At 38.4% G+C, this 20,120-nt stretch overlaps 2 protein-coding genes and 1 long non-coding RNA gene across 3 annotated transcripts; all 3 read left to right on the top strand.

Annotated features, from left to right (window-relative positions):
* Positions 1-1,288: 1,288 nt before the first annotated feature.
* LOC132057564 (cysteine-rich repeat secretory protein 38-like) lies at positions 1,289-2,291 on the top strand. The gene is made up of 2 exons (XM_059450199.1): positions 1,289-2,179; positions 2,266-2,291. The coding sequence occupies exons 1-2, from the start codon at positions 1,336-1,338 to the stop codon at positions 2,289-2,291; spliced, it is 870 nt and encodes a 289-aa protein (XP_059306182.1). The 5' UTR covers positions 1,289-1,335.
* Positions 2,292-6,426: 4,135 nt separating this feature from the next.
* Positions 6,427-13,616, top strand: LOC132056049 (uncharacterized). Its single transcript, XM_059448099.1, has 2 exons — positions 6,427-7,693; positions 13,302-13,616. The coding sequence occupies exons 1-2, from the start codon at positions 6,427-6,429 to the stop codon at positions 13,340-13,342; spliced, it is 1,308 nt and encodes a 435-aa protein (XP_059304082.1). The 3' UTR covers positions 13,343-13,616.
* Positions 13,617-18,641: 5,025 nt separating this feature from the next.
* LOC132056052 (uncharacterized) lies at positions 18,642-20,092 on the top strand. Its single transcript, XR_009414709.1, has 3 exons — positions 18,642-19,115; positions 19,244-19,452; positions 19,532-20,092. It is a non-coding gene; the product is annotated as an uncharacterized LOC132056052 (long non-coding RNA).
* Positions 20,093-20,120: the final 28 nt, after the last annotated feature.

Raw genomic sequence — 20,120 nt, 5'->3', positions numbered from 1 at the left:
TTACCCATTCCATTCTTATGAATTTAAACTATGTTAAAGGTGGTATTCCTATTCTTCAATCTTTGTATATATTCGCCAAACAAGACAACAGGAGTTGGGTATTCGTAGCAATTCCTCTTTGCTACTCTGATTATCTGTCTCCCTTTTCTCTTCTTTCCCACCTAACTACTTTCCTTTCGTTTTCTTTTTTCATTCTTTCTTAGGGGATAGCTGGATAGGGCCAGCGGCGAAATCAGAATTTTCACTAAAGAGGTCCAAATTATAAAGAAGTAAACACACGAAGAAGTTAAAGGGATTCAATATTCGCTATATATACATAAAAAATAATTTTAAATCTGTATAAATAGTGTAATTTTTTACCGAATGATTCACCCCTAAGCTCTATTTGGCTCCGGCCCTGGATAGGGCCCATCTCGTCAGGACACGCGGCAGGAATTTGACTATTGCCCCCCCCCCCCCCACCCCACACACACACACTAGGGTATTGCTTCCTGACTCCCGTCCTAATATGAACAGCTAGATAAATAGGAGGAGGTAAGTATTCCAACTTCCTTGACGGGCATACCCTTGTGTACTTTCTTGAAAGTTGGAATGTTACTACGGTTCATATTCCAAGTTCATAAATTTTAATTTTATATACCCGCTTTGTCTTAATTTACATGATACTTTTCATTTTTAATTTGTCTCAAAAAGAATGTCACATTTTTATAATTAGAAATATTTTAACTTTAAAATTTTCCTTTAATCCTTAATGAAATGATTTATAGTCACAAAAATATTTTACGTTTGTTTTTTTACCACAAATTTTAGAAGTGTTTATTTCTTTCCCGAATTTTGTGTTTGGTCAAACAATGCTGTATAAATTGGAACTGGGGGAATATTAAATAAATATGGTAACACAAATATAAAGTTTAAACTAAAATTGTTGAATTATGCTAAAATTCATAGCTTAACGGTGTATACCTTTTTCTACATGAGGATTAGACTGGTGACGTTGACTTGCAGCACTATAAGTCATGTTCTGCTCCGACACAATTATTAAATTTGAACCAAAATTGTTGAATTATGCTAAAATTCATAAATAACAGAGTATACCTTTTTCTGCTTTCTGCTCCGACACAATTATTAAATTTGAACCAAAATTGTTGAATTATGCTAAAATTCATAAATAACAGAGTATACCTTTTTCTGCGTGTGCGTGAAGATTAGACTGGTGACGTTGACTTGCAGCACTATAAGTCATGTTCTGCTCCGATCATCTACATTACTTTAGACATTATTCCACTAGCAAGCAGTACCTTAGAATTTAGGAAGAGTACTTGCTAGGAAATCAAAATGGCGTCGTCTGTTCTAGCTTTACTTAGTACCCAAATGCATCTGATTTTCTTGCTCCCTTGGCTGCTTGTCAGCGTCAAATCACAGATCATCAAAGAGTACAATGAAATGTACTCTTGTCCAAATACTACTGGTAATTATACAGATGGGAGCAATTATCAGTCGAATCTGAACACCTTGCTATACAGATCACTGTACAATATCGTTGGCAATGCAATCTATGCAAAGGCCAGTGAAGGAGAAGACCCTGATAAAGTTCATGGAGTATTCCTCTGTAGAGGAGACGTTGCACCTAAAGACTGCCAGAACTGTATAGACGTGGCAGCTAAGCGGATCCAGCGCGTATGTCCCCTCAAGAAACAGGCAATTATATGGTATGATGAACGGTGTATGATCCGCTATTCTAATGTATTTTTCGCCTCCACGTTCGACGACTCGGTTTCTATAATCTTTTATGGCAGAAAAAAAATTCCACGGCCAGAACAATTTAAGGGGATTTTGAGTGCCATGTTTGATAATCTTACGACTCAAGCTACTTCCATCATTCCCAATCAGAAATATGCTGCAAATTCTGTTGAAATTAGCCAGTTACAACGGTTGTATGGCATGGTGCAGTGTCTACCTGATTTGTCAGCTTTAGATTGTCGCGCTTGCCTGAGGTCTAGTTTTTATCTTATGAGTAAGAGTAACCAACTCTCTGACGCTAAAGTACCAAATGGAGGCAGAGTTGTATATGCAAGCTGCAGTTTAAGGTATGACCTACGTCCATTCTTTAGTCCTGGTGGACGGAGACTGAAAGCACCGCCGCCATCGACCAGTGGGAGCCAGACTAACGAGGACGAAGGTATATTATAAGTATACGATCTTAAGAACTTCAAGGTTCTTGCTCATATATTGAGATTCATTTGATTTATGAACTTCAATTTTCAGTGCTGAAACAGCTCGTTTTAATTTAAACATGTTCGTTATTCCTTAAGGTAGCGATTAATCTTTTTCAAGTTCAACTTTATTCTTTTTTAAACATTTGCAATCAGATTTCAAATTTGAAAAAAACATTAGATCCCTGATTTCTTTTAACATTTACATATGAAATTCATCTATTGAAGTGAGCGAAAGGTCCACCAAATTTATTCTTAGAAAGATCTGTTGGGTTTTAATGTTAGATGAATGGGAAATGGAGGGAAAGTGAAATTTTTTGAATTGTTCCTTTTTGCTTTTTGAATGAAGCATTTCTCTCACATTAGTTGTGGAAAGAAAAGTTCTTGTGCTTAAAAATAGAAGCATTGTAAGATTAACTTAATGCATACCAGGATCTTGAACATACAGAGAGACGTTACAGAAAACATACATGATGCGAAAGACATTATCGCAGAGAAGAGCGAAAGCGTTAGTTTGAAATTAGTTTCTACCTCCTTGCCCTAGCCTTATGTCACCACAGCCGTCGGCAATGGAAAAGGTATAGAGAATATGTGGTAACCCTAATGGGTGGAAGGAGGACCAATTTATAGGAGTTGTCACTTAATCTGGTACGTCCATCAAGTAATTGATATAACGGACGAGATTTATTCATCATTAAATAGTAGTTGTGGGTTTTACATTAATTGTGCCACACATAAGAATAGTAAAATTCTAACAAGCATTCCTTTTAGTTTTTAAAGGGTTGAGAAGAAGGCAAGCCACGTGCCGCCGTCGTCGCTCGACTCGGCTTTGGCTTTGGTCAATTGATTGATTAATCTTTTTGGACCAAATTTAATTAATTTTAATTTTTTGATTATTTATTAAAAATCCAAATTATGACCCGATTTTTCAGGATCTGTTTCTGACCCGTTTTTCCTTCCCGAATTAATTCAAATATTCCCGCCCATGGCTATATATATCATGATGATCTTCAGAATATTAGTTACGAATTATCTGATCTTCTCTTCTCTTCTTCTTCTTGCACTTCATAAAATTTCCATGTGATTTCTGTTTGTTAAGTGAGTTCGCTGTCACCGAAGTTTGTTGAACCACTACAACAGTGAGCAAATCATTCTATCCTGAGAGGATATACTCCAACACCTCGGGTACTTTGAGGAGAATAATTTCCTTAAGGACACACTGTGAATTCAGTGGGCTCGATTTAATTCTTACATATTTTTGATACTGTTTTCAGATTCTGATTTATGTTCATATTCGAATACAGTTTACTAACAAGATCATGTTCATACTTACCTCCATGGATTCATCTTCTGATTCAGAATCACTTTCACCCATCAAAGCAAGTTCAATACTTTCAATTTTACACTTTGATTCATTATGAAAGAGTTTCCCATGCTACTAGCATAACTTACTTGAAGGCTTCATGTAACACCCCGTAAATTTGAACTAGGTATGAATAAAAAAAAAAAAAAAAATCTAGTGTTAAGATTATATTTTATCTATATGAATCCATTCTTGATGATTTCGGGTGGAAAATGGTCGTTTTGAAGTCAAACCAACAATCGAAGTTCTTAAGGGCTCTTAAATTCGCCTAAGTTTATGTAGGTCTGTCTTTTGAGCGATTTTCGTAAAAATCTGTTACGAATTTGGAAAAACTTCCTTGCTAAAAGTTGTAGATAATTGAAATACCTTTCCAACCATAGGTCGTGGGCCTCCATGTGACATCGGGATAAGGAGATATGGGCATTTTAAGACAGAAAGGTCAAGCTGTTGGCCCAACCCAATTCAAAACCGGGTCGGGCCCATTTCCCTTGGTATTTAAGGGAAATGTTCAGCCCTAGCAGCCACATTTCCCCTACCAAACATTCAGAATTTTAGAGAGAGAGAGAGAGAGAGAGATTTAGAGAGAGAGAAAGTGGAGAATAGATCAAGTTCGAGGCCCGAATCCCGAGGCTCGTGAAGGATAAAGTGTAGAACAAGTTGTTGCCGTTGTTCTAAGCTAAAAATTGAACTTGGGGGAGGTTGTTTTCGTGGTGTCTGCTCATATAAGGTATGTCTAAGATTTTAATGATGTTCTTACCCTTATCATTGATAGATTTGACGAGTTAGAATAGAGAAAATGATATTGAAAGTTCGGTTATAATTTTTGAATATCAAATGAATTGTGGGGCTGTTTTGTGATAAATTTCGTGGTTGTTTTGGGGTTGTTTTGTGATAAAATTCGTGGCTGTTTTGGAGCTGTTTTGTGATAAAATTCGTGGCTGTTTTGGTAATAAATTTCGTGGCTGTTTTGGGGTTTTGTGATAAAAGGTTTGTTTTTGTTTTGTGATAAAATTTCGTAGGCATTTTTTGTTTTGTGATAAAATTCGTGTTTGTTTTGTTTGTTTTGTGATAAAATTCGTGGCTGTTTTGGTAATAAATTTCGTGGCTGTTTTGTGATAAATTTCGTGGTTGTTTTGGTGATAAAATTCGTGGTACATTTTTGGGGCTGTTTTGTGATAAAATTCGTGGCTGTTTTGGTATGATTTAATGGATATGATTAGTTGGATATTGATATGAAATAATTATTGATATTGTTGTTGACGATGTTGATAAGTTGTTATCTTGAATTTGGAAGCATAAATATTATTCAAGATTCTTTAAATGAATGAAAGAAAAAGCAATATTTTCATGTTTCTTGAACTCTAATTCATGTCTAAATGGTGGTTGATGTGTGTGAGGGGACAAACCCACATTATACCTAGATGACAACAAACCTTATATATGTATAAGCTATTATGAATGTTTTCCTCTATGAGGGATATTTAGTAATGCTAGTTAATTGTTGGTAATGACCTTCTCATTGGTGAATTGGGACATGACAATCTTTGTAAAGAAGTTGTACGTTTTCAAAATATTGGTTGGAATGACTTATCATTTCGACATGCATTTAAGGTTATTGATGGTGTGACTACTTTGAGACGAATTGTGAATCGGCTTCCATGCCATGAACTTTGTTGTTGTGTTTGCCTTGCTATTCGGGAGGAAGAGTAGCCACTATGGATCCTAGTGTATTAATTGCCTTGCTACTCGGGAGGAAGAGTGGCCACTTTCGGGTTCGCTACCTGGGGTGCATTAATGGCCTTGCTATTCGGGAGGAAGAGTAGCCACCGTGAATTCATATTCTGGTGTATTACGTAGTGTTGTTGATATTGAGTTGGGCTTATATGGGTGGTTGTGATATCCATCTTTATTATGGAACTAAGCATAATTGAAACTGAGATTTTGAAATGACTTTATAAACTGTGCAATAAGTGATATTTAGAATCATCAAGTGGAATGACAGTTTTTATACTATCTTTTTGTGCCGATTTCTTTATGTATTATTATATTTTATTTTTTTTATATATTACTTATTGTCCCGAGGCACTGACTTGATAAACCGTTAAACAAATGATATTGAGTACGAAGTACTCGGGCATACCATTGTTGTTTTTGATGGTATGTTAGGTAGCGGAGGAGAGCGGAGTTCTTGATACTTCGGTTTTCGCTTAGAGAAAGGACTTTTAATGGATTAGCTTTGTTTAATAAATGATTTGGTGAGCCCACACGTCCATTCGTGGGACACCCTTTTATTTTGTTCTTCTATTATTAGTTTTGGCTGCGTCCGATGAGTCAAACTATTACCTCTTATCCTAGAAGCTCCATAGTATACATTCCGTGGGTAGTTATTGAGTTTTGTTAACTCTTGGGCGTTGTCACGTTTTGATTAACTCTTATGATATTAAAGACTTCCGCTGATTTAATTCATGTATTCATAATTTGTTACATTTAATTTATAAACTGTTGGAGGCAAATGTTGAACCTGGCGGGTTCAAGTATTATTATTGTGTTGTTTAGGTTCTTCCGATGTTGTTCATGACGTCGGATGCCGGTCACGTCTAGGGTGGGTTTTGGGGCGTGACAAGCTTGGTATCAGAGCCTAGGTTTAAATACGTCCTATGATTATTGTCGGTGTCTGTGGAGTTGTGCCTAGTGGAGTTTTCCTTGTGCAGCCTGATCACCTGCATGACCGAGAAACTCCAAGGCATTTATAGGTGTTTCCTATTCTTCTTGATTCTAGATTGTCTTTGTAGAGCTTAAAGTCCTTTCTAGGATCGTTCTAATTCGCTCGTTAATTCGTGCCTTGCAGAAATGACGCTAGGGCGATCCAAAACTGGTAAACGAGGACGTCCCGCAAAAGTTAACCGGAATCTTAGGGGCGCGAATGCTGGTAATGAAAACGAGGCTGGAGATCAAGCACCACCTCCAGCACCGCCTGCTCCTGCTGTCCCTGTTGCGGGTGTACCCGATCTTGGTACTATGCAAACGGCTATTCAAATGTTGACTGTATTGGTTGCTACTCAGCAACAACGTGGAGGTGTGGGACCTCATGGTGGAGGCAGATTTAAGCAGTTCCTAGACTTAAAGCCGCCAGAGTTCTTTGGGTCACGAGAGGTGGACGACCCCCAACACTTTTTAGATGAGACCTTTAAGGCATTGAGGGCAATGGATGCCCAGGATTCAGAAGCTGTGAGGCTTGCTTCGTATCAGTTGAAGGATGTTGCTCACGTATGGTTTGAGATGTGGGAATCTGAGAGAGGTGACGCTGCTTTACCTCCGACGTGGGCTGAATTTGAGGAGGCGTTCATGGAAAGGTTCTTGTCTGATGAGGAAAGAATTGCTATGGCTACGAAATTTGAAAAGCTGGAGCAGGGTAACAAGTCAGTTCGCGAGTATAGTTTGGAGTTCACACGTCTGTCAAAGTATGCTTTATACATGCTTCCGACTGAAAAGCATAAGTTGACTCGTTTTGTGAAAGGCTTGGTACCACGCATCAAGTCTGCATGTGCTGCTGTTGCTATGTCTCCTACTTGCACCTTCTCATCTCTAGTTGGGTTTGCTGAACAACAAGAAAGTTGGAAAAATGAAGAGAGGGTGGATCGAGATCAGCACAAGAAGGCCCGATCAGCGGGTGGTTTTAGTGGTAATAATTATAAGGGAGGGCAAAGTAAAGGGTATTCTGCACCTGCTCATTCTGGCACTTATTCCCGTGCTAGTGTGCCTTCTGGTAGACAAGGCCAGAAAAATAATAACAATACTGGTAGGTTATTGCAGGGAAGTAGTCGTCCGCCAGTGTGGGAGAGTCGTATCTGTCATCACTGTGGTATTCCGGGGCATATTAAGAGGGACTGCAGAAAGTGGCTACGTGAGATGGCTGCTATGAATAATCAAAAGAATGATTCGCCTGTTTCTGCATTTGCTAGAAATCCTCCTGCTGGTAATGATAACAATAATAATCATAATGCTCGTAACAACGGCAAAGGAAAGGAAGTTGCTAATACTTCTGGTGGAGGGACAGCTCGACTTTATGGGCTGACTCGTAGGGAGACAGCTGAGTCTTCTGACGCAGTGGTTACAGGTATTCTTACCATCTGTACTCATGATGCTTACTCATTGATTGATCCGGGTTCAAATTTATCCTATGTGACTCCTTATTTTGCTCTTGATATGGGTATGAAACCCGAACCGTTATTGGAGCCCTTTGCTGTTGATACGCCTTCGGGTGTTCCTGTTATTGCTTCTAGAGTGTATAGAAATTGTGTTGTTGTGATTAAAGGCCGTGAGACCATGGCTGATTTGTATGAACTTGAGATGGTGGATTTTGATGTAATTATGGGGATGGATTTGGTTGTGCGTGTTATGCTAATGTGGATTGTCGTCATAAGTTAGTTCGTTTCGCCTTTCCGAGAGAACTTTGTTATTGTATGGGAGGGTGAAATTGCTAAGCCAAAAGGTAGATTTATTTCCTATCTTAAGGCACATAAGATGATTACTAAGGGGTGTATTTATCATTTAGTTGCTGTGAATGATACAAAAGCCGTAGTACCGAATTTGCATCGTTCCCATAGTCGGTGATTATCCCAAAGTATTTCGAAGATCTTCCTGGTATTCCTCCTGATAGGGTTATTGATTTTGGGATTGACGTTATCCCCGACACCCAACCTATTTCTATTCCACCTTATCGTATGGCTCCAGCAGAGCTAAGGGAATTAAAGGATCAATTGAAGGACTTGTTGGATAAGGGTTTTATCCGACCAAGTTCCTCACCTTGGGGTGCTCCAGTCTTGTTTGTTAGGAAGAAGGATGGTTCCCTGAGAATGTGTGTAGACTACCGTCAGCTTAATAAAGTGACCATTAAGAATAAGTATCCTTTGCCTAGGATAGATGATTTGTTCGACCAACTTCAGGGCGCTAAGTTCTTTTCAAAGATTGACCTGAGGTCTGGATATCATCAATTGAAGATAAGGGAGAAGGATATCCCGAAAACTGCTTTCCGTACGCGTTACGGACACTTTGAGTTTCTAGTCATGTCCTTTGGGTTGACTAATGCGCCTGCTGCATTCATGGATTTGATGAACCGTGTTTTTAAGCCGTATCTAGATCGATTCATTATCGTGTTTATTGATGACATTTTGGTGTACTCTAAGAATCGTGAAGATCATGCTAATCATTTGAGGATAACTTTGACAACACTTGAGGAGAATGAGCTGTATGCAAAATTCTCTAAGTGTGAATTCTGGCTTGATTCGGTGGCTTTCTTGGGCCATGTGGTGACTGGTGACGGCATTAAAGTAGACCCTCAGAAAATTGCAGCAGTGAAGGATTGGCCTAGACCCACTAGTGCGACTGAAATTCGTAGTTTCTTGGGTTTGGCAGGTTATTACCGAAAGTTTGTGGAAGGTTTTTCATCAATAGCCTCTCCATTGACTAAATTGACACAAAAGACTGCTAAGTTTCAGTGGTCTGAAGCTTGTGAAAAGAGTTTCCAAGAGCTTAAGACGAGGTTGACTTCGGCTCCCATCTTGACATTACCTTCGGGGTCTGGTGGATATGTGGTATATTGTGATGCTTCTAGAATTGGTTTGGGTTGTGTGCTGATGCAGAACGGTAAGGTGATTGCTTATGCTTCGCGTCAGTTGAAGAAGCATGAGAAGAACTATCCGACTCACGACTTGGAGTTGGCTGCTGTGGTATTTGCTTTGAAAATCTGGCGTCACTATCTGTATGGAGAGCATTGTGATGTTTTTACTGATCACAAGAGTCTGCAATATATTTTCAAACAACGAGAGTTGAATCTCAGACAGAGGAGATGGTTGGAGTTGTTGAAGGATTATGACTTGAACATCTTGTATCATCCTGGTAAGGCTAATGTGGTTGCTGATGCTCTGAGTAGGAAATCTATGGGCACGTTGGCTTATCTGCGTGCACATGAAATTCCCATGGGGAAGGAAATTCGAAGACTTGCTAGTCTTGGGGTCAGATTTGATGAAACTGAAGAGGGAGAGTTAGTGGGAATTACGCCATCACGGTCTGACATTGTGGAAAGGATTAAATCCAAGCAATATGATGATGAACTCTTGGCAAAGCTGAGAGATGGAGTGGAAAGGGGTGAGTACACTTCATTTACTATTGGGACTGGCGATAGCGTTCTGCGATTGCAAGGACGATTGTGTGTTCCCGATGTTGATGGTCTCCGACAAGAACTAATGATGGAAGCTCATAGTTCCAAGTATTCGGTTCATCCGGGATCCACCAAGATGTATAAGGATTTGAAACAAAACTATTGGTGGAAGAGCATGAAGGTTGATATTTCTAACTTTGTGGCTAAGTGTTTGAACTGTCAACAGGTGAAGGCTGAACATCAAAGGCCTGGTGGCTTGGCTCAAAACATTGAGATTCCTCGATGGAAATGGGAGATGATAAACATGGACTTTGTTGCAGGTTTACCTCGCACAAGGGCCAGGTATGATTCAATTTGGGTTATTGTGGATAGACTCACAAAGTCTTCCCATTTTCTCCCTGTGAAGACGTCATATACAGCGACGGACTACGCTAAGTTATATCTTAAGGAGATAGTTAGATTGCATGGTGTTCCGGCATCGATTATATCTGACAGAGGTACGCAATTTACTGCTCACTTTTGGAAATCCTTTCAGGAAGGTTTGGGTACTAGAGTGAATCTGAGTACTGCTTTCCATCCCCAAACTGATGGGCAAGCAGAGAGGACCATTCAGACTTTGGAGGATATCTTTGCGTGCTTGTGCAATTGATTTTGGAGGAAGTTGGGATGAACACCTACCTTTGGTGGAATTCGCTTACAACAATAGCTATCAAGCTAGTATTCAGATGGCTCCTTATGAGGCCCTTTATGGGAGGCGCTGTCGGTCTCCAATAGGTTGGTTTGAACCAACAGAAGTAGAGTTATTGGGCCCTGATTCAATTCATGAGGCAATCGAAAAGGTAAATCTTATTGTGCAACGACTAAAGACCGCTCAGAGTAGACAAAAGTCGTATACGGACATGAGGCGTAGGGAATTGGAATTTCTTTGTTGGTGACAAGGTATTCTTGAAGGTGTCACCTATGAAAGGGGTAATGCGCTTTGGCAGAAAGGGCAAGCTTAGTCCTCGCTATATTGGTCCTTATGAGATTGTTAAAAGAGTTGGAAAGGTAGCTTATGAGTTGAGGTTACCGGCTGAGATGTCCATGGTGCATCCGGTGTTTCACATTTCGATGTTGAGGCTATATAAACCTGACCCTTCTCATGTGTTGAACTATGAAGAGGTTGAGATTGATGAATCATTGTCTTATGAAGAAGAACCGGTTCAAATTTTGGATCGCCAAGTTAGAAGGTTGAGAACAAAGGACGTTGCATCAGTTAAAGTGTTGTGGCGAAATCATAATACTGAGGAAGCTACTTGGGAGGCGGAAGAGGACATGAAGAAGAGATACCCTCACTTGTTCCCTCTTTCAGGTATGAGTTAAGTTTTGAGCTATTAGTGCGCAAAGTGATTGTGTGATTAAAAAAAAAAAAAATTCGTGTTGGTTAATTACATTCCTAGAATACAATCCTCATTCGAGGACGAATGATCTTAAGGGGGGGATAATGTAACACCCCGTAAATTTGAACTAGGTAGTGTTAAGATTATATTTTATCTATATGAATCCATTCTTGATGATTTCGGGTGGAAAATGGTCGTTTTGAAGTCAAACCAACAATCGAAGTTCTTAAGGGCTCTTAAATTCGCCTAAGTCTATGTAGGTCTGTCTTCTGAGCGATTTTCATAAAAATCTGTTACGAATTTGGAAAAACTTCCTTGCTAAAAGTTGTAGATAATTGAAATACCTTTCCAACCATAGGTCGTGGGCCTCCATGTGACATCGGGATAAGGAGATATGGGCATTTTAAGACAGAAAGGTCAAGCTGTTGGCCCAACCCAATTCAAAACCGGGTCAGGCCCATTTCCCTTGGTATTTAAGGGAAATGTTCAGCCCTAGCAGCCACATTTCCCCTACCAAACATTCAGAATTTTAGAGAGAGAGAGAGAGGAGATTTAGAGAGAGAAAGTGGAGAATAGATCAAGTTCAAGGCCCCGAATCCCGAGGCTCGTGAAGGATAAAGTGTAGAACAAGTTGTTGCCGTTGTTCTAAGCTAAAAATTGAACTTGGGGGAGGTTGTTTTCGTGGTGTCTGCTCATATAAGGTATGTCTAAGATTTTAATGATGTTCTTACCCTTATCATTGATAGATTTGACGAGTTAGAATAGAGAAAATGATATTGAAAGTTCGGTTATAATTTTTGAATATCAAATGAATTGTGGACTGTTTTGTATGATTAAATGGATAGTATTGGTTGGATTTTGTGATAAATTTCGTGGTTGTTTTGGGGTTGTTTTGTGATAAAATTCGTGGGGTGTATACCTGGCTGTTTTGTGATGATATTTGGGGCTGTTTTATTGTGATAAATTTCGTGGTTGTTTTGGTGATAAAATTCGTGGCTGTTTTGGGGCGTGTTTTGTGATAAAATTCGTTGTTTGGCTGTTTTGTGATAAAATTCGTGGCTGTTTTGGGGCTGTTTTGTGATAAAATTCGTGGCTGTTTTGGAGCTGTTTGTGATAAAATTTGTGGCTGTTTTGGTAATAAATTTCGTGGTTGTTTTGTGATAAATTTCGTGGTTGTTTTGGTGATAAAATTCGTGGCTGTTTTGAAATTTGTTTTGTGATAAAATTCGTGGCTGTTTTGGTATGATTTAATGGATATGATTAGTTGGATATTGATATGAAATAATTATTGATATTGTTGTTGACGATGTTGATAAGTTGTTATCTTGAATTTGGAAGCATAAATATTATTCAAGATTCTTTAAATGAATGAAAGAAAAAGCAATATTTTCATGTTTCTTGAACTCTAATTCATGTCTAAATGGTGGTTGATGTGTGTGAGGGGACAAACCCACATTATACCTAGATGACAACAAACCTTATATATGTATAAGCTATTATGAATGTTTTCCTCTATGAGGGATATTTAGTAATGCTAGTTAATTGTTGGTAATGACCTTCTCATTGGTGAATTGGGACATGACAATCTTTGTAAAGAAGTTGTACGTTTTCAAAATATTGGTTGGAATGACTTATCATTTCGACATGCATTTAAGGTTATTGATGGTGTGACTACTTTGAGACGAATTGTGAATCGGCTTCCATGCCATGAACTTTGTTGTTGTGTTTGCCTTGCTATTCGGGAGGAAGAGTAGCCACTATGGATCCTAGTGTATTAATTGCCTTGCTACTCGGGAGGAAGAGTGGCCACTTTCGGGTTCGCTACCTGGGGTGCATTAATGGCCTTGCTATTCGGGAGGAAGAGTAGCCACCGTGAATTCATATTCTGGTGTATTACGTAGTGTTGTTGATATTGAGTTGGGCTTATATGGGTGGTTGTGATATCCATCTTTATTATGGAACTAAGCATAATTGAAACTGAGATTTTGAAATGACTTTATAAACTGTGCAATAAGTGATATTTAGAATCATCAAGTGGAATGACAGTTTTTATACTATCTTTTCGGAACTGATTTCTTTATGTATTATTATATTTTATTTTTTTTATATATTACTTATTGTCCCCGAGGCACTCACTGAGTACGAAGTACTCAGGCATACCATTGTTGTTTTTGATGGTATGTTAGGTAGCGGAGGAGAGCAGGTTCTTGATACTTCAGTCGCTTAGAAAGGACTTGCTGTTGCTGCTGATTTGGTGAGCCCACACGTCCATTCGTGGGACACCCTTTTATTTTGTTCTTCTATTATTAGTTTTGGGCTGCGTCCCGATGAGTCAAACTATTACCTCTTATCCTAGAAGCTCCATAGTATACATTCTTGTGGGTAGTTATTGAGTTTTGTTAACTCTTGGGCGTTGTCACGTTTTGATTAACTCTTATGATATTAAAGACTTCCGCTGATTTAATTCATGTATTCATAATTTGTTACATTTAATTTATAAACTGTTGGAGGCAAATGTTGAACCTGGCGGGTTCAAGTATTATTATTGTGTTGTTTAGGTTCTTCCGATGTTGTTCATGACGTCGGATGCCGGTCACGTCTAGGGTGGGTTTTGGGGCGTGACACTTCATTGGTCCCTGTTGGAGTTTTTAAGCTAAACTACAACTCTAGAAACAGAAATAAAGGCAAGAAGAATAGCAGAAATATTTGCTGCAGGAAAGATGATCTTTTCATTGAACTAAAATGGTGTTTAAATACAGAAAAATTCAACAACTAGAGCCTAGATTTAAGCAACTACTTTGCACATGATTCCATGATCAACAAACTCCTAAAAATCAGCAACAAAGTTAACACTACTGAAAATGGCTAAAAAACAGGAAACAATCCAGCAACTTCTTTTGAACTTTTACTGTATTAACGGAGGCAATTAATCAAACTCCTCCTTGCTTCGATTCTTGCCAAATTCCAAGCCTCTCTTTGAGAAATTCAAATACGCTCCTTGGTAAGGCTTTGGTGCATATACCGATTGAAGATCCGTCTGGCAATACTTTAACCTAACATATCCTTCTTTCTGCTTGTCTCTGAGAAAGAATAATTTGATATTGAAATGCTTGATTTTTCCATGAAAAATAGGATTACTTGAGATATCAATAGCTGCTTGATTATCTACAAACACCTTTGTGCACTTTTCTTGCTTTAAATTAAGATCAAGCAGCACTTTTCTAATCCATAAGGCTTGATTTGCGGCCATTAATAACGTGAACGATCGGCTTCGGCCGTTAATTGTGCAACAATCTCCTTTTTTAGAACACCAAGAAAATACCCTTGAACCAAGATTAAAACAATAACCAGAAATGCTCTTCATGTCATCAAAAGAACCAACCCAGTCACTATTAGAATACCCCTGCAACACGCATTTCTGATTTGCATAAAACTTGATTCCAAAATTCAGTGTTCCCTTAATATATCTTATCACCCTTTAGTTTGCTCTAAAATGAGTGTTAGTTGCCTGACTAGTGAATCTAGATAGAGACTTACAACATAAAATGTCGGGTCTAGTTCTTTGCCGTAAGATACATGAGACATCCAATCATACTTCGTAAAGAGTCTCATCCACTTTTTCAGCTTCATCATTCTTGCTCAGCTTCTCCTTTTGACACATTGGAGTAGTTGTCTCTTTGCAACTTTTTCAGAATGTCTTTTGCATACTTCTTTTGACAGATGAACACTTCATTTTGCTCTTGCTTGATTTCCATACCCAGAAAATAAACCATTTCTCCCAATACGCTTGCCATCTCGAAAGTATCCGTATATCTTCTTTAAATTTCTTAACAAGTTCATCATTGCTTCTGTCGACGGTGTCATTTACATATAGTGATATAACAATAAAATTGATTTCATCACCTTTAATGTAGAGAAGTAGCTTCGCTAAGGCTTTTCTAAAATCGGCAACAAATGCTTATCAATTCTCGCCGTACCAAGCTGCGGGCGCTCGCTTTAGTCCGTACAAAGCTTTCTTGAGCTAATACACTTAATCTTCATGCCGCTTTGACAAATCTTCCGGTTGCTCAACATAAATTTCTTCCTCAAGAAAGCCATTCAAGAATGCGGATTTAACGTCCAACTGAAACAGTTTCCAACCCTTTTGTGCAACTATAGCCAACACTAATACGAGGGTTTCTAATGCAACGGGAGTGAGCAAATGTATCGTGAAAATCGGTACCAAAAATTTGAGCATACCTTTGAGCAACAAGTACGGCTTTTATGCTTGTAGATAGAGCCATCTGCATTCAGCTTGGTTCTAAAAATCCACTTCACTCCTATGACTTTCCTGTCTTCGGGCCTTTTCACGAGTTTCCAGGTCTGATCCTTCTCAATCATGAAGAGTTCTTCCTTCATTACAGATCTCCATTTTGGATATTTTTCTGCTTCCCCGAAGGTTGTCGGCTCAAGAACAACCATATTGCATCTCTGATAAATATCATAGAGAGGTCTCGTGCCACTTACTGGAACATCATCCACCAATTCATCTTCTTCCAGCTGGAGCGGTGTACTTTGATTTGGAATTAATATTGGTTGTGCTTCTTTCCAGTTCCATTGCTCATCCTCCATGAAATGCACATCTCTACTTATTAGAATTTTCCTTGTATGAGGTTGGAAAACTCTGTAAGCCTTAGAAATAGTGCTGTAACCCACAAATATTCCACCTTCCGCCTTTTTATCCAGCTTATCTCTTTTATCTGTGGCACATAAGTAAAGCACAAGCATCCAAACACTTTGAATTTTTTTAAAGAAGGTTTATAAACATACCCGACTTCAAATGGTGTCTTTCCTTCTAATGCTTTTGTTGGTAGCCTGTTGAGTAGAAAGACTGAGGTATGTGCAGCTCACCAGTACTCTTTTGGCAAACACTTCTCGTACAACAAACATCTAGCCACCTCCATTATGGTACGATTCTTCCTCTCACTAACTCCATTTTATTGTGGAGTATATGAAGCAGTGAGTTGGTGTTCAATCCGGCTTCTTCACATAATACATTGAATTGATCAGATATGTACTTATTGCCATTGTCAGATCTTAAAGATTGAATCTTACAGTCACTTTGAGTTTCGATCCACTGCTTGAATTTCCAGAAGATAGCGGTAACCTCTGACTTGAACCTGACAAAGTAAATCCAGCATATTCTCGTATAGTCATCAATGAAAACTATGTAATACTTACTACCTTTGAGTGATGGGGTTACGTGAGGACCAACCGGATACGTATTGGATTAATTTTAGTTTCTCATTAGCTATCGAGGTTGCTTTCTTGAAAGGAAGCCTTGTTTGCTTTCCAAATCGACAAGTTTTGCAATATGGTATTTCGAGCAAGGTTAGGCAACCCTCGAACGAGATCTTTCTATAGGAGTTCGTTAAAGCTGACATGGTTGAAAAGTCCAAGCCTTTTGTGTCAAACATCTGCATTGATCGTAATTGAAGAATAAGCTTTTTGCTCATGCTCTAAAGGATCCAATGTAAAACTCTTTCCTTTCATCATTACTTTGAATAGGTTATTACCTTCCACATCTTTGATTTAACAATAATTGATTTCAAAGAGAAGTTTGAAACCATTCTTAAGCGGTAACGCAACGAGACTATGACTTAAATTAGGTATAAAAAACACGTCTTTGATTAGTTTTGTACCTGAAGAGCTTTTTATTGCCACAGTACCTTTGCCTTCAGCAGGAAGATATTCTCCGTTGCCAACTTGTACTTTGGAAATCACTGAAGTATCCAACTCTTTGAAGAGATCACGATCAAATGTCATGGTTTTGTGCAACCAATCGATAAACAACTTGTCACTTGGTGCTAGTTGCAAAACAAGTTTGCTACAAAGAGATTCTTTGCCATCTTCTTGATTTACAACTTTGTAAAAGATTATTTTCTTGATGTCGTTCTTGCAAATCTTTTGATAATGTCCCATCTTCGACATTTTTCACCTTTCTTGCCGTATATGGTCTTCTCAAGCATTTGAACGATGGATGACCATTTCCACAATGTTTGCAAGGAGGAAAATCATGTTTTGTTCCTATTGAACCCAGGAGAATCAAAGCACGAGTTTTTCCTTCTTGTTCCACTTTTTCTTTCCTTTGTCTCACTGGTTTGATTGAACTTTTGCAGGTAGTGCACCCTCGACAGACCCTTCATACCTCATACGCCTTCTCTCTTCTTGTGCCTGCAAAAATTTCAATAGTTCTGCCAAACTAACTTTTGACAGATCCTTGGAATTTTCCAGCGAGGAAATGGTTGCTTCAAACCTTTCAGGGACTGTTATGAGAATTTTTTGAACCAATCTAGAATCAGGAAATTCAGAGCCAAGTAATCTTACATTGTTGGCAATGTTGAGTAGTCTATCAGAATACTCTCTGAATCCTTCATCTTTTGAAGTTCAAATTCTCTGATTAGGTTGAGAACACGCATTCCTTTGATCCGTTCATCTCTTTGTATTCATCTTTAGGAAATTCGGTCCTCAAACGTCGATTTTCGTTGTCATAATCCGAAAAAGATTTCGGATGAGATTTGCGACAAATAATGTCGCTCTAGCCTTTGATTTTCTTGTTTTCTTCTCCTTTTGATTCTTTATACACCATGATGGGATTTGCGAACGGGGAGGAACTTCGTAGTACTCCCAACAGCTTTCGTAGATCATTTGCCTCCATATGTGCCTCCATTCTTGCTGCCCAGATCTGATAGCCTTCACCTTTGAAGACAGGTGGTGCTAGTGCAGTGAAAGGAGTTTTTGAATCCACAGAAGAAGAAAAAAAGATGTATTTCCCTCAATTACAAGCCCCTCAAGAAGAGAGCTTTGATACCACTTTGTTGGAGTTTTTAAGCCAAACTACAACTCTAGAAACAGAAATAAAGGCAAGAAGAATAGAAGAAATATTTTCTGCTGGAAAGATGATCTTTTCATTGAATTGAAATGGTGTTTAAATATAGAAAAATTCAACAACTAGAGCTTAGATTTAAGCAACTACTTTGCACATGATTCCATGATCAACAAACTCCTAAAAATCTGAACAAACTCCTAAAAATCAACAACTAAGTTAACACTATTGAAAATGGCTAAAAAACAGGAAACAATCCAACAACTTCTTTTGAACTTTTACTGTAGTAACTGAGGCAATTAATCAACAGTCCCATTCAATATTTGGTTGGATACTCAATTCCCTTAAAAAAATAACCAAAATACTAAAATATGCATATATTATACTCTGTAGTTAAAGAAAATTTATTTAAATCTAGAAGTTTTCTTAGTTGTTATTCCCTTTTTTCCATTTTAGCTGACACTCTTTAATTTTTAGTAGGAGTGTCAACCTAACGTTCAGTTTGATCGGTTATTTCAAAAATTCTTACCATACTAATTTTTTGGTTACTCTATCGTACGATAACAACAACATAACTAGTGAAATCTCACACAGTGGGGTCTGGGGAAGGGTTGAATGTATGCAAACCTTACCCCTACCTGAGGTAGAGAGGTTGTTTTCGGTAGACCATAGGGACAGGTTAAGTGTTGATTTCAGCGGTGAAATGACAGCCTATGCTCTTTTTGCAGGCGGAAATACTTCGAAGACAAAGCTTATTAGTAGTATCATAGGTGTTATAGCACTTTTGGCTGTTGTACTTCCAGGAACTAGCTTTTACCTTGTGAAAAGAAGAAGACAAATAGAGAGAGGTAAAAAGATATTGGTGTTTCAAATTGAAAAGAAAGTAATTGTTTCAGCGAACCGATCATCAAGTTGAATCTTTGCAGAGGCGGATGAAAGTAGTCAAGCAGCTCAATTTCTTAACACGGTAGTAGGAACACTTGGTGAAGACTTTTCAAATGATGATTTTCACTCAGAAAACCGTTCGAGGTCCCACGAGTTTCCAGTTGTAAAATTAGACCTCATTCGTGCAGCTACACAAAATTTTTCTGAAGAAAACAAGCTCGGACAAGGTGGATTTGGTCCAGTGTACAAGGTAACACTTCCTATCATTTATCTCCAATTATTCAATAAGTTCTTAAATCTTAACAGTGAATCTAGTTGCTGGAGGGGGCCAATTTGTCCATGAATTTTGGTTATTTGATGTTGTGCATAACATTCCAGGGTACACTAGCCAATGGCAAAGCAATTGCAATTAAGAGGCTGTCTAGAACGTCTGGTCAAGGTCAAAAGAGTTCAAGAATGAAGTTGTCTTAATTGCCAAATTACAACACAGAAATCTCGTGAGACTCTTGGGTTGCTGCTTAGAGGAAATGAAGCACTGCTTATCTATGAGTTCATGCCCAACAAAAGCCTGGACACCCACCTCTTTGGTTTGAGCTTTACTTATTTGGACAATTAGAGTACCGCGAAGTAACAATTCATCACTAACTTCATACTTTCTTTTTGTAGGTTCAAGAGAAAATGAGATTCTTGATTGGGGACAACGCCTCCACATTATTAAGGGAATAGCTAGGGGTATTCTGTATCTGCACGAGGATTCTCGACTAAGAATCATTCATAGGGACCTAAAATCTAGCAATGTTTTGCTGGACAAAGATATGAATCCGAAGATATCTGACTTTGGAATGGCAAAGATGTTTAGCGGAAATCAACGTGAAGCCAATACAAATAGAGTCGTTGGAACCTAGTAAGACTTCTCTTGATTCAAGCTCAATACTTCTCGTCACTCTGAGTTTTATTTCTTCTATAAAAGTTCGACCTTTACTGTCTGAAATCTTAAGAATATAAAAGATGCGTCACTTTGAGCGTTTAAGTCCTGCCATCAAAATATCTCGACATGCAGAGTGCAAAGAGGAAGAACTAGCTTGCACATTGAGGAGTATGTTGAATATAATTATATAAAAAAACTTGTGCTCTTTATTTAAAACACGCTTTTAGATAAAGTGCTAACAGTGTTCAACATATTTGATGTGTGAAATTACAAGCTATCAAAAGATGATGCAAAATTCTGTTGGTATAATTTAAAACGACATTGTGC

Source organism: Lycium ferocissimum, chromosome 5 (assembly GCF_029784015.1).
Source record: "Lycium ferocissimum isolate CSIRO_LF1 chromosome 5, AGI_CSIRO_Lferr_CH_V1, whole genome shotgun sequence".
In the NCBI taxonomy this organism is placed as follows: Eukaryota; Viridiplantae; Streptophyta; class Magnoliopsida; order Solanales; family Solanaceae; genus Lycium; species Lycium ferocissimum.
The sequence above is the reverse complement of the archived record's forward strand: the minus strand, read 5'-3'. Positions and strand labels throughout refer to the sequence as shown.

Bases quoted from the DNA above. Each gene is read 5' to 3' on its own strand.
- LOC132056049 (XM_059448099.1), top strand. From the start codon at position 6,427: ATGACGCTAGGGCGATCCAAAACTGGTAAACGAGGACGTCCCGCAAAA. The intron at 7,694-13,301 runs GTATTCTTACCA...ATGGTATGTTAG, and splicing joins TTCTGACGCAGTGGTTACAG to GTAGCGGAGGAGAGCAGGTT.
- LOC132057564 (XM_059450199.1), top strand. From the start codon at position 1,336: ATGGCGTCGTCTGTTCTAGCTTTACTTAGTACCCAAATGCATCTGATT. The intron at 2,180-2,265 runs GTATATTATAAG...TTCAATTTTCAG, and splicing joins CCAGACTAACGAGGACGAAG to TGCTGAAACAGCTCGTTTTA.